This window comes from Corvus moneduloides, chromosome 8 (genome assembly GCF_009650955.1).
Source record: "Corvus moneduloides isolate bCorMon1 chromosome 8, bCorMon1.pri, whole genome shotgun sequence".
Taxonomy (NCBI): domain Eukaryota; kingdom Metazoa; phylum Chordata; class Aves; order Passeriformes; family Corvidae; genus Corvus; species Corvus moneduloides.
The window spans coordinates 18,288,500-18,306,876 of record NC_045483.1 but is presented as its reverse complement, the minus strand read 5'-3'; the positions used below and the strand labels follow the sequence as shown (position 1 = coordinate 18,306,876).

At 43.4% G+C, this 18,377-nt stretch overlaps 1 protein-coding gene across 8 annotated transcripts in view; it reads right to left on the bottom strand.

Annotated features, from left to right (window-relative positions):
* Positions 1–18,377, bottom strand: part of ARHGAP22 (Rho GTPase activating protein 22) — a 135,177-nt gene that overhangs the window by 20,848 nt on the left and 95,952 nt on the right. For 7 of the 8 annotated variants that reach the window (XM_032116209.1, XM_032116211.1, XM_032116212.1 and 4 more), the window contains one exon: positions 286–493. In XM_032116209.1, the coding sequence (XP_031972100.1) occupies positions 286–493 (208 nt within the window). Of the gene's footprint in view, positions 1–285; positions 494–5,950; positions 6,237–18,377 lie in introns of those variants that run through there. The other variant, XM_032116216.1, reaches the window with a different exon arrangement.

Sequence of the window (18,377 nt, the reverse complement as noted above, 5' to 3'; positions counted from 1 at the left end):
CTGCTCGGTTTGCTGTACCCAAATCTAGCAATGCTTTTCATTCAACATGTGCTTAAGCTGGAACACTGGAGGAGCCCCGTATAGACCAATGAGCTCTGCTCCACCACTGAGCTGTATAAAGGCCTCCACACCCAACACCATGTGGGAGAAAGCTCCATCAGTGCTTTCAACTGAGAATGATGGTGTGGAAAGAACATGTAAACTAGCATTGCCACTGCATGGATACTCCTGGCAGATTATACATGTCACAGATACACTAGCCTGAATTTGGCGATGTCAACTCACCTGTCAAAAAGGGGTTTCTCTCCACAATCAAAAGAATCCTGCAGATCTTTGACAAGGTTGGCTTGTCCAGGCATCCGAAAGAGCCCCTCCTCTGTAAGACCTCGCTCCCGAATAAAATCCACACACTGTTCCACCAGCAGAGGGGCCAAGCGCTGGCCATACTTCCGCTCATACTGTACGGTGTCCTCCAAGCGCTGTCCAAAGATCCCTGACAGCAGAGAGCAAGAGAGACATCTGGGTGTCAGCTTAAACTCTTCCTGAGCTGTTGCTCGGGGCACACAAGGAGGAGAGCTTTCACATGGAGGGGGCAGCCAGTGTGAAGGCCCAGTTTCTAACAGACTCTGAAGAATAAAGCTATTTTAAAAAACAAGAATTATATGATGAATAATTTTTTTTCTGCTTAACAGTGCTTAAAATTATCCTCTACCCTAAGCTGGTTTATATCTCATACAGAAGGAAGGTGGGTTTAAGGTTATGTTTATAGTTATCCACGGCTGTGCTGAATTTGGATTAAGTAATTATGCTTTAATTGCGTCTTCCATCCCAAGAAGACCAAAACAAAGGTTACACTGACTTTATGAGACACATGTCCTTCCTGCATGCACCCACTGCTTAGGCTGTCGCACAGCTGCCCTCCACTAGTTTGCAGCTGGCCAGCCCAACAGGCAGCAATCCCACTAGGAGGGGACTGCTAACACAGCAGAGTACAGCTGTTAACATTAAAACTGGATATTGTGAGAATCTTCTTCCATCCTGGGAAACCCTTTCTATTTCTTTTCCTTTAATTAAACTTGCTGAATGAAAATTAAAAAAAACCCCAAACCAAACAGTAAAATGTATGCAAAATCCATTGCCCTTCCTACTAAAAAGTATGTGCTGTACTTCTTGCATCTTGAAAATACCAGAAGCACCATATTCTCTAAAACCAGACTGGCCTAGGTTAATTCTTTAGTCAGATCTAATGTAGACATATATCATTAAGTATGAAGCCCTGTCTTCTTCTCTGGGGAATATGGAGTTCCTGGCCAATACCAGCTGCTGAATGCCACTACTGGCATCAGGTATTTCGACAATGCAGAAAGGGCTCAGGCTGTAAGGGCAGAGGTCTTAGTTCAATCCCTACCACTAGGAGACTGCTCCATCTAAAAGGACTGCCACTCAGTTGAGTTCTGAAACTCTAATTCTAGCACCCTACGACGTTTGGTGGAATAAGGGAGGATAATATCCAAGTTAATCATGTTTTGGCAATAAAAATTCAGTAAGTGAGGGAATCCCAGAATCTACGCCCAGAATTTCAGAATCTACTCTCAGAATTCCAGATGACACCAGACCAGAGGAGATAGGAAATTCTATTCAGGGATTTCTCAAAGCTACAGAAAGTTTTCTACAGATATCAAGGATCTTTAGATCATTAATTCAGCACTCAGTTAAACCTGCAGGTCTGAGGAAAAAAAGCAGCGTGCAATATTGGAGTCACACTGCCAGAAGCAGTGTTTAATACTTGCACGTATGTGCTCATATCAGGCCAGGGAATTTGGTCATTTCTGAAGGCTTTACTTACCTTCCCCTGCTAGTGTCTTTTTTTTAGTGCTACATTCATGAGAGGCTGATAACTTTGGGTAGGATGTTCCCTAACCACCGACCACCGTTCTTCATAGGAGACACCATGTCAAACCATACCTGCTTTCTATATTCAGTCCAACCCTGCTGAATCCTCAGTGAAACAAACCTCTCATTATCAGTTTCAACTCATTGAATGAACAAGAAGGATCCTGAAATCCAATTTCCTTTCCCTGCCTGTTTTGTTATACATCAGAAGACAGAAACTCTCCTTACACCACAGCCTACACAACTGCATTACAGTATCAAAGCCGGAGGGCCATGAAAAGTCTCAAAGGAAATTCCCTCATCCTGGCAGGAGGGCATACCCTGGAGCATGGGAGTGACTTATCTTTATCACTGTATGTATTGGATTTATTGCAGAGTAAAGGTTTTACTAGTTCTCATTTCTAATCTCTTTAGTTTTCACTGAGTTAGGTGTCTCTGAGATCAGTTTCTAGGATAGGGAATCTCTGCTTTTGCACGGATTGCTTTGTAATCTCATCACGTAATCCTTGCTGTCATGATGGGGCATATTTATTTCCTTAAAATGATACATGTTCACTTTTCTAGATGCAAGACATATAAGTTCAGGAAGGTCAGGATGTGGCACATGTCAGGGCAATAGCAGCCGTCTTTTCTCAAATCCCTACTTGCTGAATGTGTTTCCTAATGGGTCTGTCTAGAGAAAACTCTGGGAAAGAGGTAAATGCTCTGCATTCCCCAGGCATAAAGCACATATACAATGTTATTCTGTAAGCTCATGTTCTGATGTTCTACACTTAACTCAGATCAAGGACAAAGGCAGTGTCAGACACACACATAAGCAAGCACACAGAACAACCACACACGTAATCTCCACTGAAGCTCTGGCTACTTCTCCGCAGCCTTGACTGGTCTGTGCTCAGCAACATCTCTAATACATTTCAGGCAACACTGGTCCTTGCCTGCACAGTCAGCTTGGATCACAACAGCAGTCGCTTTCTGTAGGTGCAATCTACCTGTGGGTGACTTCTGGTGACAAGTGGACTACAGTCAAATAGAGAACCACCAACACAGAGATTAAGGAATGTGATGCTAAGATAACAGAGATAGAAGGGTGATCTGCTTTGAGAGTCAGCTGGAGCAGCAGATAGACCGTTCACAAACACAGTATCACCATTACTGTAGGTGGCTCCTGCACAGCCAGATGCGGGAGATCCTGTCTTTCCTCCTTCTCACACACTGAGGTCAGTAACATCTTTTTCCCCTGGATGAAAACAACAGTCTTTGGAGGAAATAAAGACACTGAAACATTCTTATACTGCAATACTCTTCACCTCCCTCCAGACCATTTCAAATAAGAAACAAGAAAAACCAGGCATGAAAGCAAACATGACTGAGGATGAAGCTCATCTACCTATCACATGATGAGTGAAAGGAGCTGGCACAAGTATGGGTTTCCTTTTGTGTGACAGTGTCTGCTGAAGGGCTGTGCTAGTGACATCACACAGTCTGCACAGGTCATTTTTTGATGGGGAAGAGGACTCTGAAGCCATTTCCAGGGTGAAAGGCTTCCCCCAGCCCAGCTCTGTCAGCTGCCTCCCACCCTGGTTTGGCAGCCCCACTCCAGCCAAACTCTAGTTGCAGACCTGTGCCTTTCTCTCTCCCTTGAACTTGAACCCTTATTTTCCAGGTAAGCATTAGAAGGGATCGCCAAACATTGCTCAGACAAAATATTTCACCCAAGCTAAGCCTGTTGCTAACTGCAACTTTCCCTTTATTACATTTTTCAGTTACACTGCAGCTCTATGCCTTTTCTTTCTCTCTATCCTACTTTTTTTTTTGCTGAGCCACAGAGAAGGGCCACCACAGATGCTGCTCAGAAGAAAGACTGCATGCAGGCCAAGTCTTCTGGCAGTAAGAGCGTTATGGCTGGTGTTAAGAGAGAAAAAGCACAGAGTTGCAATTAGTGGGACTGGAAAGTTGGCTTTGAAATTATTCATCTGTGCACGGGCTGCAGAACTTGTCCATGGCTTAAAAAAGAAAAGTAGTGTTAAGGTTCATAAAAAGAGCAAACGAAGAGCTGTCTATGGAGTGGGGCTGGAAAGGGACTGCCAAAGGCAAGTTTGAGATGCTGACAGTTCCAGGCTTGCAGAAATCTTTCATCTGGGCATCTGCTGGGGGGCCTTGATGAAGCTCAGGAGAATTATCACTTGGGCCCTCTCAGTCACAGTGGCAACAGACTTAGCAGATGTGCCTACTTCAGTCTCCCAGGGGTACACAAGGCAAACTGAGGAACTGGTGTCCTGCTGGCTCTGTATCGTTCATCTCATTTCCGTCAGGTCTTAGAGCTCGTAAAAGTGATGTAGTCAAATGTCCCTGAAACTACCCGTATATGACAACATCTCTGGTCTGGACAGGGACTGCCCTGCCTTGCAAGGAGAAGCAATGTGGAGCCAGTCACACACAGCCTCATCCGCTGCCTCCTCAAGGCATAGGGCCTGTTTTTAATCACTGGGCCCTGCAGCTCAGACTGAACTTGGCAGCACTTCACTCCATTTGATGATCCCGCTGGAAGACATTAAAGTCTTTTTTCTTCATTCTAAAGAAGGGGAGCCAGTGCCATCCAGTCACACTCCAGACAGAGTTAAGCTGGAAATAAAGTCAAAAGCTTACTAGCAACCCATGGGTTAACTTTCCTTGTCATACCCTCGTCTATAGCTAGGCGCTTTTGTTTGGTTTCAAAGCAGAAAAAAAACTCCAGCATGCCTGGAACCACATCCTTAATCTCAGAAAGATTCAAGAGATACTAAAAAAATGGGCTAGCAGAGCTACAGAATTTCCTTCCTCTACTCCAACAAGCTGCCTCTGTTCTTTACAGATTTAGGTGACTCTTTGTGGAAAAAGCAAGCCAGGAATGATGTACTGACTAAGACACAGACAGGCTCTCTGTCCTGGCCTGAATAGCTCACCCACCAGCTCCAGGCATACAAAGCCTATACATTCAGCTATGCTGTCCAGACACGCAGTGGGCAGGAAAATATATGCTCTCTGCTACATTTTTCCTCATAAGAGGCTCTGATTTCAACCAAAATAAACTAAAGACAGAGATAAAGTCAGTTTTTGAGTAGATTTTCTTCATGGGGAGGACTAAGGATTCCGCATCTGCTTAAGTGTGAAAAGTCCAGGTACACCTACGTCAGCTGTATGTACAGCTTATTACACACACGTTAGAAGATGTGTGGGAAGATAATCAGGCTTACACCTGGATGCTGCTATACAACAGCACATACACCCGCGCACGCATGTGGTGCCTCACAGACAGGCAGTTTATGGATATAAAGATTGTGTACGTGCTCACCTGCACAGGTAAGTGCCTGCTTTTACCTTCCCACTTTCATGCTTAAGTTCCCATTTATCTGTTCCTCTCACACATGAAAGCACCAAGAAAAAATCACAGGCGGACATTCAGAAATGAATATGCTTCCACAGCACAAAACACACACAAATCTTTAACTTGTTTCCCCTCCCCTAGCCCACCCAAGCACACACTACATGAATTACTGCAGCAGCAATAGAGAAAGGAGTTTCATGGTAGGAGCCATATGTACCTAAAAAAAGATAGTCCTGAACAACTAAGCAATCCAGCCAGCCAAAAAATGCAAGAATCGGAGAAAAGAACGGAAGCAACAGACAATTAGGAATCAAGAAAAATTGATTAAATAACTTGCTCAAGAGTCACACAAATGGGTCTGTGGTAGAACTTGGTGTCTTCTGACCCCATTCCCAGAAAAAGCAGTGTCCATATACTAGAAGCTGATTGCTCTCATCCACATACGTCCACTTAAATATTCTGTGTATATGCAAAGAAAAGTACTCCTTCCCAGAACTATCTTCACATGCTAGCTTGATATCCAGTAGTATTTTTGGCCATAGACTGTGTTCTTCCCGCTCCTTCCCCCTTTATAAAGCCAGCTCCTATTTTAGATTCTTAGCCTCTGTCTAAGGCTATGCTTAAATATCTGCTTTTCTTCTAGCAAAAGGAAACCATAACAAATCTAAACTCTGGAAAATCATCTCATACCTCTCGTTCTTGTGCAGCACTCTGCTACATGACAGGCGCTGAGCTTCAAGCAGAAACCAGGCAGTGTCAGACAGCAGGAGCGGCAGAGAAAGAAAGTCCTGACTTCAGGCATCAGACACATTCTGAGTCCCAGCACTGGCAGCTTTCCATTCACCCAGCACTACAGAGCACAGAGCAGCCGATCTGCCCTGGGAGATAATCTCGGCAGCACATCTGGTCTTAGCTCCACAACTCGGCATTAATTATGACTTGTGCAGAAAGCATTTGAAATATCCAATGGGATGCAGAGCTCCCCGGCTTGCTCAGCACAGGGAAGGAGAGAGGAGAAAGACAGGCAGGTAGGGTCTTGCCCACCCTCGAAGCAGCCGCCAATGTAAACAGCAGCTAAGTATGGGTCACAAGTTTTAACAAAGGCATCCCCCATCGGCTCTGTAATATATTCATGCTCTAATTGCTTGTCAGATCTATTCTAGATAGCTGGAAAAGCTGAGCAACAGTTGCTGTCTGCATGCCACACTCTGGATCCTTCCTGATACAGGCAATATTACTGTGCTGCAGGCAACCTGGTGCCCTGGTCTGGCTTCCCGTCTGCTTGCAAAGCACCAGAAGCAGAAACCTGGTTTTGGAGGGGAACATTTCCCCACAGTACCCTTAGCATGCTCTGAGAATACCTCCACAGCCCTGGGACATGTTGGAAAGTCTGACAAAGCTTAGGAAAAGCTATGCTCCTTGACCTGTGCAGGTTTTTTGGTGCTTACCACCTCTGCTTTAGCTTTTTACAGAGAAGTTGCCTGAATTAATAGCTCAGCTGAATAACAGGTAGGGGAAGGGACTACAACTCCTTACATGTGAACCAATACCCAGTCACTTTACTTGTAGGAAAAGATTCATCCCCCCTCAGCTCCTGCTCTCAGGGTAAGAAGCCTGTCATTAACAAAAATGCTTACCATGCAATGCCCTGTGCAGTTATAATGCGGTCAGGCCTCCATCCCATTCACAAAACGCACTCATGTGACTGCAGATCTGCAGCAGTCACCACCCAAAACCCTTGCACCAAGCTTCTGAGTAATTTTATCAATATTCGCTAACTTTTTCTCCCTCTGCAGAAAAAAAAAAAAAAACAACCGAAAAAAGTTTTATCTGTCCACAGCTCCTCATCTGCTTCAGCTGTTAAAATCTCTGTGGTCACTATAGAGCACATTCACCTTAACTTAGCAGCCCACCCCTTTCTTAGCTCCACTGTGGCCCAGTTTGAACACACGTCTAAGAAGATACTGAACCAGCAGACAAGTTACGAGATTCTAGTCAGTGAGACAGTGTTGTCCCACAACAACCTTCTCTATATTCTGTTTTGAACAAAAGCTCCTGAAGAAAAGAATGCCTCTTCCTTATATGAGTGAAAGCAGCGCCAGGATCAAAAGCTTCCATTCTTGAACACGGTGTGACTCTTAGGGCTGTCATGTGCAGGGCCAGAAGCTGGGACTTGGATGATCCTAGTGGGTCCCTTCCAACTCAAAATACTCTATGACTGGCAAGACAATAAGGTATTCCCGAGCTATTTAAGGTATACCCTGAGTAGCATGGTACTGCACAGCTAGACACCAGAAGCCCAGTCAATACACTAAGCAGCATTTAAAACACACTAAAGAATATTTAGAAAGTGATAGAAATCCTTAAAACAAAGGTACAAACGAGGTCCTGAGTATTCTTCACCCTTTTATTATCCTCTCTTTCCGTGGTGAACACAGCAGGCTGCAGGTTAGGGAGAGCCTGCCCACAATGCTAACTGGCAAGCAGGACCAATCCTCTTAAACGGCTGAGACACCACCAGAATTTCTGGCATTATTTCCTGGAATAATACCTCAAAATGTGTCATATCTGCTAATAACATTATGGAGCCTAGGACTTAGTGTTTGGGATGGGAGCACAGAAGATAGCAAATGCAGATTTTTATTCTTCCATTCACTTCTCCATTTCTGTTTTCCATCTCTCAAAACACAGGAACAAGGAGGTATCCGATGAAATAGAAAGTCATGCTGTTGAACAGGGATATTGTTAGACCCAAAGTATAATTAACCTGTAAAATTCAGCCTCTCTGTGGCCAAGGACACAGCATGACTCAAAGCATGATTAGACTTCAGTAGAATTTACAATGCTATGAGATGATGAAGCTGATGCAAACTCTTCTCCGAAGAGCTAACACAGCTCTCTGGTGAGAGAAAAAGGCTGGAGCACATGCTTGCTCACGTAAGCACCAGAACTGAGGCAGAAAGTGGCAGCTGCTTCAGTGTTGTTCCCTGCACAAGGTAACCCTGCAGCTATAGGTACCCTGTGACAGCAACACTGTGATACACACTCCACAAGTACCACCTGTCTTCTTATATGAAACTCTTAATCCTTTTAAAATCATGGTGCTAAAATTCATGACTTAGACTAAAGAATATGATGAAACGGGAATAAAAATCACAAGATATATATATTTATATGATATTTCTTCTGTGTTTTGAATTTCCACATCACACTTGGATCCTGCTTTCTCTATTAACTACATTTGTCAAAAATGAAATCCAAGATTCACACATCATCACTGGATTGCAGGGGCTGCAGACTCCAGAGGTATACTTGATACTGCAAGAATAGCAATATAATCCAAAGAATTTGGCACATTGCATATAAAATTCCATCAAAATTTTCACTTGGAGAGCTCCCCATACTCATGTGCCAAGGAGAGAAGGGGTAATGGAGACTGGACTGCCTCTTTCCCCACTGGTATGAAGTTGTTTAACTGTAGAAAAGTTTAGGACCTCTTATTTTCTACAAAACAACTTAGGTTTATAAAATTGTTCAGACATTACATCTCCCATGAACTTGCTGATGAGGAGCTGGATGCACTTTCTTTCCCAGTGTCATTGCAGGGGGAGAGCCCTAGCACTGCTCTCATAAGCTAGCACCACTGCAGTTACTCTGCTGCAGGTACCAGAACAGGTAGAAAGCAATCTGCCTTTACACCTCACTACAAGCCTCGAGATTGGCTGGGAAATTCACTATAGCTCACACGACCTCTGAAAATCCAGGCATGTTTCATGCTTGGCATCTAACTCAGCTGAAATTCAGTCTTCAGTCTGGTTGCAACAGACAGGAATGGTGAACCCACATGAACTCAGAGTATTTCTCCTCATCTCTGATTGTGAGCAAACCTGTTGGCTTGCACAGCTCTAGCAAGTGCCCATGGGGTGTGTGTATTTTTAGATGCTGGCTTAGAGGATTAGCTAATATACAGGTACACTCAAGCAGATCTGAGGGAGCTCAGATGTAGGAAATTGCTCTATTTGTACAGAAGGGCCTAGTATCAAAGTTAGAACCATAGCTGAATTTCCCTGTTTTTCAAGACGGTTGAACCTTGAACAGACTCATTTTTTAACCCAGGCAAACCCGGGCACTTGAACATCTATCTGCTGAAAGCTGGCAGTGAACTGGCTAGAGGTGATCAGTCAGAGCTGAACCCAGCAGGAAAAACTTCAGCACGAATGTCTTCTGTACAGAAATTTTCCCTCCTCATTTCCTCCCTCTCCAAACACTTTGGTCAGGTCCTTCTCTCAACAAAATTATGCCCCCACACCCCTCACCTGCTCTGGGCTGGGGTCTCAACCTTTACTGGTGAAATTAAATCTTTTGAGGATAAACAGACTTCTGTTTACTGACTGATAAAACACTTCACTCTAGGTTAAAGATTAGCAAATAGCTATGCTCACCTTTCTACCACAGTAGATTCTTCTTAACCTGTGTGATGTGTTTTCCCATCTCTCTAAAATGTGCCAGGAAAGGAACTGACTAAGCAGTACTGTAAATTACCCTGTGATGGATTGACCAGTTCATGCTCCAAATTGAGATTGTAACTGTGCTCACAGAGAAAAGATGATAAGCAGATCTAAACATCACTTAACCACAGAATTCTAAATCCAGAGCCAACCCCCTGTGTTTATTGCTCTATTTCTCTCTAAACAAAGGCAAGAGAATTTGGAGAACAAAATATCAAGAGCAGCAAAAATGCCTTTTGGCAAGCAGTGATCTGGACCAACGTGCCCTGTACAACTTTTTTCTCCCCATAACCTAAGACCGTATTTTACAGAAATTCTACTTATTGACTCTTGCATATGTCTCTCTATGTTTAAAAGACAGCTTCCATACAATTGTCCAAAGTGATGTCTGTAGAAAGCACCTGATCAGCAGGTCATCTCTTTCAAGTAGTGCTGCTTCTTTATGCCTCCACTGCACAGAAAAGCTTTACAAAATTCTGGGTGTTGGTTAGTAAAAAATAGTTATAACATAGTGTAACTGTTGCCTTCAGTGTCTCATCACTAGAGACGGATGAGAATTCCAGCTGTGGGTTCAAATGAAAGGATCACGGAGTCTGAAACCTCTAGTATGGAATAAAATTATTCACCTGTATTTCTGGCCAACCAGGAACCTGGCAGGGACTGCGATCCAGACGCATAGCCAACATTTAGCACATTAGGCACTTTTATCCATTCAAAAAGCCAAACAAGCTTATGTCCTGAAGCTTTTCCATATCCCAAGCCTTCCCATATCCCAAGGTTGATAACCTAAGCACAATCATTCATTGAGAAGCAGACAGGATCAACACTGAACACACGGATTTTTATCCAAACCAAACTTCATCATAAATACCTCTGTCAGTCTCTAACCTTCAATTTTAAAACTCACTACCAGGTCAATTGTATATGGTTTCACTTTATTGCATCCTCAAACACAATCAGTGATGAAAATATGTTACCTAATTCCCATATATTTATCTTTATCCTCCACTGTCCACCTAAAATCCTCACCAACTTACAGCTTCACCACCCAAGCAATGAAGTCATTGTCTAAGTTCCAACAACAGCTGAACCTGACCAGCTGTGCTTGGGGAAGGGGCAGCATTTAGCTCCTATTTGTAAAATAGGTAAAACACTTCAGTAAATTAGCAAGTCTTTAAAGAACACTTCTGAGTGGTAAAGAGCTGAATGTTCCCTTCTCTAACCTGCAACTCAGAAGACATGAAGGGGAAATTGCAAGTCCAATTACATGATGATGAAGAAGTAGAAAAAAGGAGCAACTGTGGGTGGAAGAAGGGTAACATTAGAAAGAAAATAGGAAAAGAGAGACAGGGTGAATTTATTTCTTCTCAGCTCCTAAATGGTTAAAATTGCAACTTGCAAGGAGCAGGCTACCATTCCCTTTCATTCAGTAATCACATATTCTCATAACATTCATCAAAGGACTAATACACAGAAATTAAAATACTTGCCTGCAAGCTGAGAAACACCACAGGAACACGTTTGTCCCATTAATACACTGCCAGGACGTGCAGTGAGAACCACCAGCGTTTTAAAGACTGTCAGCTCTCAAATGTCAAACATGAATCTAATGATTACAGGAAGAGTCTCACTGAGAAACCACCAGTGTAGGGGGTGGTACTGGTCAGACTGTGTGCTACAGGCAGTAGCCACCAACAATGTAGCAAATGCACAGCCACTGTCAGCTCTTCCTGGCACTTACTAGCTGAAGAGAAGAGGAAAGCAAACACAAGCCCCATCCTATTTTATCTAAAGTTGAACTGCTCTTTGTGAAATGGGCATATTAAGCTAGTGACTACCTCCAGAAATTTTTCTTTGACTGCCTAGGTAGACTTATCTTCTATGAACATGTCTAATTGTATTTTTAATCCACTTATTGTTTTTATTTCTGCATCTTGTGGCAATGAGTTTCACAATTCAATTGTGCTCTCCATGAAACTTTTTTTTCTTGGTGTAAACCTCATGACTGTGCAACTGTTCAGATTCTCCTTAGGTGTGTCATTTAATCAATCAGACCTTCCTGCAATCTTCTCTTTTGCCGGGACCTTTTCAAAGTAATTTTTTGGTATTTTGAGGAAAGGGCTTCAGATAGATTTTACATCTTAATTGCTTATACAACCTCTGGAACACAAGACCATTTCAGGGGCTAGCTTGTATTAAAAATTCTACCCTGAGCTCAAAAAAACTTTCCTAGCACAAGTTTCATTCAAATGAAAACATACCCATATGACGTTTCATTTTATCAAATCAGCATTTCCCAACAAAAAGAAGTTCCATCAAGCAAATCCCATGAAAAGCTTTACCCTGCTCACCTGCAAATGTAACAGAGGTGACTTCTGTTTGTAGTTCTTCCTCTGTCTGCTAATCTGGTTGAACAAAGACACTGAGAAGCTGCCTGTGATTCCCCAGCTCTGGGTCTCTGCTCTTTGGTGCCCCAGACTGTCCATGGTAACAGATAAAGCACTAGAAATTCATTCACCTGATGCCAAACTGCATCATCCTTCAGAAGCCACTGGAACTAAGCTGGCTGATGACAGCTGAGGATAGGGCTGCAGTGCAGAACTCATGCTTCTGGCCTGGGGCTTTTGAAACCAGTAGCAAGGACTTTCCCCTGAGGAGCCCTGAAACAGCACTCCAAGAACACCCATTTCTGCTTTGGGATGACCAAGCTACTGCATGGTCTCCACTCACAGCCCAGACCCAGCCTGAATTTCATTGACAGCCTTGAGCCAGCAGCTTTAGAGGTAAAATACCTACAAGGAGCAGGGGAGCAGGATCTGACTTCTAAAGGCAAGATCTTTAAAACTCAGTAAGGAACACACCTTGACATGCTTTAGTTTTGCTTTTAGTTTTAGAGCCTTCCACCAAATTTTTCTGCGCACTATACATCAACCTTGATAAGAACCACTCTGAACCTTCTCTTCTTTTGGCTAAATAATCCCAGCCTCCTCAGCTTCTCTTAGCATTCTACTTGCACAGTCCTTTAATCATTTTAGTGACCTTTCATTTGACTCACTCCAGTAGTCTCATGTCTTTCTTGTCCCAGGCAGACCACAACTGGACAAAGCATTCCAGGTGTGGAATTACTAGTGCTGAGGTGAAAGCTCACCTCCCTGAACCTGCTGGAAATGCTCTTCCTGAAGCAGCCCAGGAATTTGCTGGCCACAAGGTGCATTGCTGGCTCATGTTCAACTTCTCCAAGAGCATCCCAGTTCTCTGCAAAGATGCTTTCCAGTCAGTCAGCTCCCCATATTGTACTGTTGTCTACGTTCATCATCTGCAGGTGCAGGACTTTGCATTACTCTCTGCTGAACTTCATGGGGTTCCTGTTCACTCCTTTCTTCAGCCTGTTGAGACCCCTCTAAACGATGACACAATCATCTGATGCACCAATCAGTCCTCCCAATATCATCTGCAAGCTTGCTGAGGGTGTACTGTGTCCCATTACACAGGTCATTAACAAAGCTGTTGAACAGTACTGGCCCCAGCATTGCCCTTCCCATCCCTTGCCAGATTCAACTCCAGATTGCTTTAGCCTTCCTAAGTCCATTCCTGCATGCTCAGGAATTTCTCTGTATTCCTCCTCTTAGATCACCTGTCCCTGCTTCCCACTTCCTATGCTGCCATTTTAGCTAATGAGCTTTGCCACAAGCATCTTGTTCATCCATGCAGACCTCTGCCACCTTTGCTTGGTTTCCTGCACAAGGAAGAGGACTGTTCTTGAGCTTGAAGGAAGTAATCCTTGAAAATCCACAAGATCTCCTGGTCCCCTCTTCTCTCCAGGACCATATCCCATGGCATTCTTCCAAACATGTCCCTATGGCCAAGCTCCATGGTTTTAATCTATTTGCCTTCCAGAACGATGCCGTCAGAGTGGTTCTTTTACAGATAGTCACTGTCACCTCAGGCAAGTCATCTGACTGCTCAATATTTCAGATTCCTCCTTAACAAAAAATGAGAACAATTGCCTTTCCCTACCTCAAGGCTGTAACATGATGGTAAAATATGTTGGTCATAAACCAGTAATAGAAGCCCCAGATATATCTGACAGAGAAACATTAGAAAAAAAAGAACTTAATCAGGTCTCAGAAACAGATCTTGAAACACTCTCTGCTGTAAACAGTTGTGGCAGCAAGATCCACTCTCAACTTACTTTAGTTATTGTATCTTAGTTTCCATATCTACAGGGTACCATCTGCTTGGGATACTTTTGCCTGGGGGCAAGGCTAGCCCAGCACCTCCTCACAGATGACTCAGGCATCCCCTAGTCCTGGGCAGATACCTGACCTCATAACCCCCATCATCTTTCTCTTCCTCTTCCCCTGGCTGGGCCGATCTCCCAGCATTAAACAACAGCAAGAGCAAACACTGATAAGCTGCATCAGGCGCCAGCTATCTCGGTGTAGAGATAACGGCAGGTATCAGGCACAACAAACACCCAGCGCCACTCCCCACACACCTGGGGGGAGCCTGCACAAGGGAAGCCCACCCTGACACCTCCTGAAGGGGCTCCTCCTGACCCAGTCAGGAATCCTACTTGAGGCTGTCTGGGGGAGCCCGCTAAGAAGAAAGGGAGCAGAAATCTCCTCTCTGTCTTCAGACCGGGCAAATAACAGAAGCCACTTCCCTTCTCCTCTTCCTTTCCTCTTCAGTGGTATTTTAGCATCTTAAACTCACTGACATGGCTCTAGGTTTATGATGCTCTTACTGGAAAATTCCCATACCTCAGGTGGAAAAACTAAAACTCAAGACTCCCAAAACTTAATGCCTAGCTCCTAAATAGTTTGGCATCCTGGTGAACATACACCTAATATCAGTATCTGACCCTTCAAAACAGTCATGGTTGCTCTCATGCAGATGTTATCTCAAAGACATTTACTCATCTAAAGCAGGATTCCTAATTAGGCCTATGTAGGGCTAGTCTTCCATTATCCATAAGGACATTGATTCAAGAATTCAATTGCACTTCAGACACTCATCCCACATCTTGTAACTCTCCCCTAACAAAAGGCATAACTGCACAGGGCCCTGGTTCCCAAAAAAGCCCATTCTCTGCACTGTTTGCTGGCAGAAGAAGAAAGAATCCACACATCATGGTTTATCTCTATGGGAAAGATGTCTGGAATTAATGACAGTAGAAGAGCTTCTTCAATGGGCACTTCTTCAGACCCCACCAGTTTAACAGCGACTATTCCTCCTGAGCAGAGGAACTATTCATGAAGCTCTTGCAACACAATTACTTTGTCATAGGGCTAAAGCTCTTCATGTTTGCCTAAGGGAAACACATCCCTTCCAACTGTTTCACCTCCCCTCCATCACAAGTAACTGATGAAAGCTTGGGATGAAGAGGAGGAGAAATTAGGAAAAAGTAATGGAGAAAGAAAGGGGCTGAGACATGTATTTCTGGCAGAGAAGCGAGGAACTGCTCATGGCAAGACAGAATACATAAACAGAAAAAAACAAACACAAACATAAATCAAGATTAACACAGAATGATTCTGTCTCCATGCTGTGCTGGATGTGTGCTGAGCTGTGAGAGAGTTATGCCACTTGGCATGCAACTCAGGCACCAAAAAGCTGAGGTTTTGTATCTCATGGCCAGAAATTTAGTCCTAGTCAAACCCTGTTTTCCAGCTGATGCAAGACGGACATGAGGAAGGCATGCCAACTGAGAGATGGGCACACGAAAAGGAATTTCTGGGAGGCTGCACCTCCTCAGACTAGAAGTACAGTCCCACCACATGGGTACAGTCTAAGATCTCCTCTCTCCCCCAGCTACACCAAACACTTTCAACACATCCAGTTTGGGAGGGCAAGGACAAGGTCACTCTCACCCAAGCCTGTGGCCAGAAACCCTTTGATTTAGCACTGTGGCACTGCTACAAGCACTTCACATTAAAGAGCAGCCACTGAATGGCAGGACTGTAGGACACAGAGGGACTTCTCTAGATAAGCTTTCAGTGGTGTAAACTTGGAGCAAAATTTGTCACAGAGATAAGAAGGATCATAGAAAACAGTTTCAATCACCCTCTGTCAGAATGTACCTCCAAAACTCACTTTTATCAAGTCACTGTGACAAACTTCTTTCTGAAAGACAATCAAAATATATGGAGTACTCTCAAATCTCAGTTTAAAAAATCTTCTGCTCTGAATGAGATGTACTAGACTCAAGAATTCAGGAACCTGAAACCCAAGGAAACTTGTTAAGAGATTATTTTCCCTATAAACAAGACAGCTCTTCTTCAAAAGACTTCGGAACTCTAGGATTTTATTTTAAGGCCACATTTGAAGTGTATTTCAAAGAACACATTCCATATGGCTTTTAAACCTGACTGTGTCTTCTATTAGTAAATTGTGATCCTCAGCAGCTTTGGGGAGTTTTCTGTTTTATTTTAAGAAGCCTTTGCTGTTCACCTTTAAGCACAGTTCATGTGCCCGCATAAACACGCAAGAAGGTACCCTCAACCTTTTTTTATTTATGTTTCTTCAATACATCAGCAAAGATTAAAGTGCGGTTAAGCCTTCCCTTTTATCTTGGCATAATTCATTTTTACACCATATCAACCTTCTCCAGGGCTGAATATTTGCATATTAATAATGAAGCCTGCTTTTTAATTCCTCCCTTTAGCTTAATATATTAAAAAGTGTTGATAGATAAGACTTGGCTCTCAAATTAGTGGTGGTGGCAAAGCAGAGTTCGAATTATTCAATTAAAACAGAGACAGCTATGTTTATTGTCCTCCCACATTTGAGTTAAGCTGGAATTTCACTCAGGGAAACTGTCCTGCTCTGATTTTGATGGAGAAGGGGTAGGTTTGATCATTTCCCCAAACTGGCTTAAAACCATTGGGGAACAATGGTTTGAATATCTTTACTGTTTCCCAGTTATTGACATTCCTATATATTCTTTGTGAAGTGCAAAGAAACTGAGGGTGCAGCTCCATGGTTTCTTTAAGCCAATTTACGTGTGGGTTGCAGTTAGAATGAACAAGCCTGCCCTCTTCCACACCCTCACATCTCCCCATTGCCCTCACTGGGCTGGAATTACTAGTGTTGCAGCTGCATAGTTAGCAGGGCCAAGGCATCAATCTACCTACAAAAATCCTCCCCCCCCTTTTTTTTCCTGCCAGGTCGTTTTCTACTGCACAACTCATAACCAGTATTAGCAGAATGAAGCGTGCTGGGACCACATGGTTGCCAGGGGTAGAAGACCACTCCTGACAGCAGCTGTCACTTCACCAGCTCAGAAAAGTGACCACGGCACAAAGATCTGCTCTTGCAGCTTGGACTACAAAGCAGGCATAGTCAAGCTAGCTTTAGGCTAATACATTTGTGTATTAGGGCAGAGAGCTCAGGCTAGACTGACTGCCCAGCATGTGCCCATGTTCTTGGGCAGTTTTTATCCACAGAAAGAGAAAAAATATATACACAATTGCAATTCTTTCCAACTCTGCAAATGCCTGTGCTTCTCTTCTACAGTGCTTAAGCCAGCTCCCAGCAACAGCCAAAGCTGCCTTTACTGACTTTGATCACTGAACCAGATCAAGTCTGCAGCATGTGAAAATAGCAACAAACAGAAGCTGCCGTATTCCCCCCCTGCACTGCTGTAATCTCCCCTGTCCTGCCTTGGTTCCACATTCTTTGGTGCTTCATAAAGTTCCAGTTCCTGGAATGAATGGAAGAATAAGAGAATCTGCCTCATTTAAAGAAAAGACAAAAATGTTATCTGACCACTTTGCAGAGAAATTCAAAGGTAAAGAAACTTAGCCAATTAATTAGGACAATACTAGCCCCATAAAGAAACAAATAAACAAAAAAAAAGGGAAATCCATCACTGCCTTTATGCCATTCTTGTGTTTTTGTTTTTAAAATATTATGATTTTTAATTATTTATTATTTTAATACTTAAAGATGTTTGTTTTGAAACTACTTCAAGAGACTGACAAAAACACAAGCAAAACATGAAGCCAAATTTGCACTGATACCAGCAGTGCTGACAGTACACTGCCCGAAAGATGGCTATTGCTAGAGAGTGCACCATTTGTCATGAATGAATGTCTCCTTTTTCCTCACAGTATTTCCCAAATGCACATTGCAAAGTTATAAAATACACACCATAACGTCTACTACAAAAGGCCACAGAAATACCAGCTCTGAAATTCTGAGATTTCCAATGGAGGACCTGCACTGAGTTCAGTCTAAAAGACCCTTCAATGTAGACTGGAATTCAGAAGGGAAGCAAAACAAGCACATCCTCATGTTTGAGGAGAAATTATGGTGGATCAGCTTTCTACTAGAAAGTAGAGGGCTTTTTCTGTCCACAGCACAACAGCATCACATGCAACCTCTCAGATCAGGTTACAAGCTAACTTTTGTACCTACACCCTCTCTGCTAAGCGACAGAAGGACCTTGGAAAAATTGCATCAGTAGAGATTGTCTCTCCTCCATGCAAACCAAATGCTGCTACACATAGACTCCAAATTTCAAAAGGCACTTAAAACAAAACACCGCCCCCCCCCCCCCCCATCAAAAAAAAAAAAAAAGCCTCAGGTAAAAGTGACTAACAAAC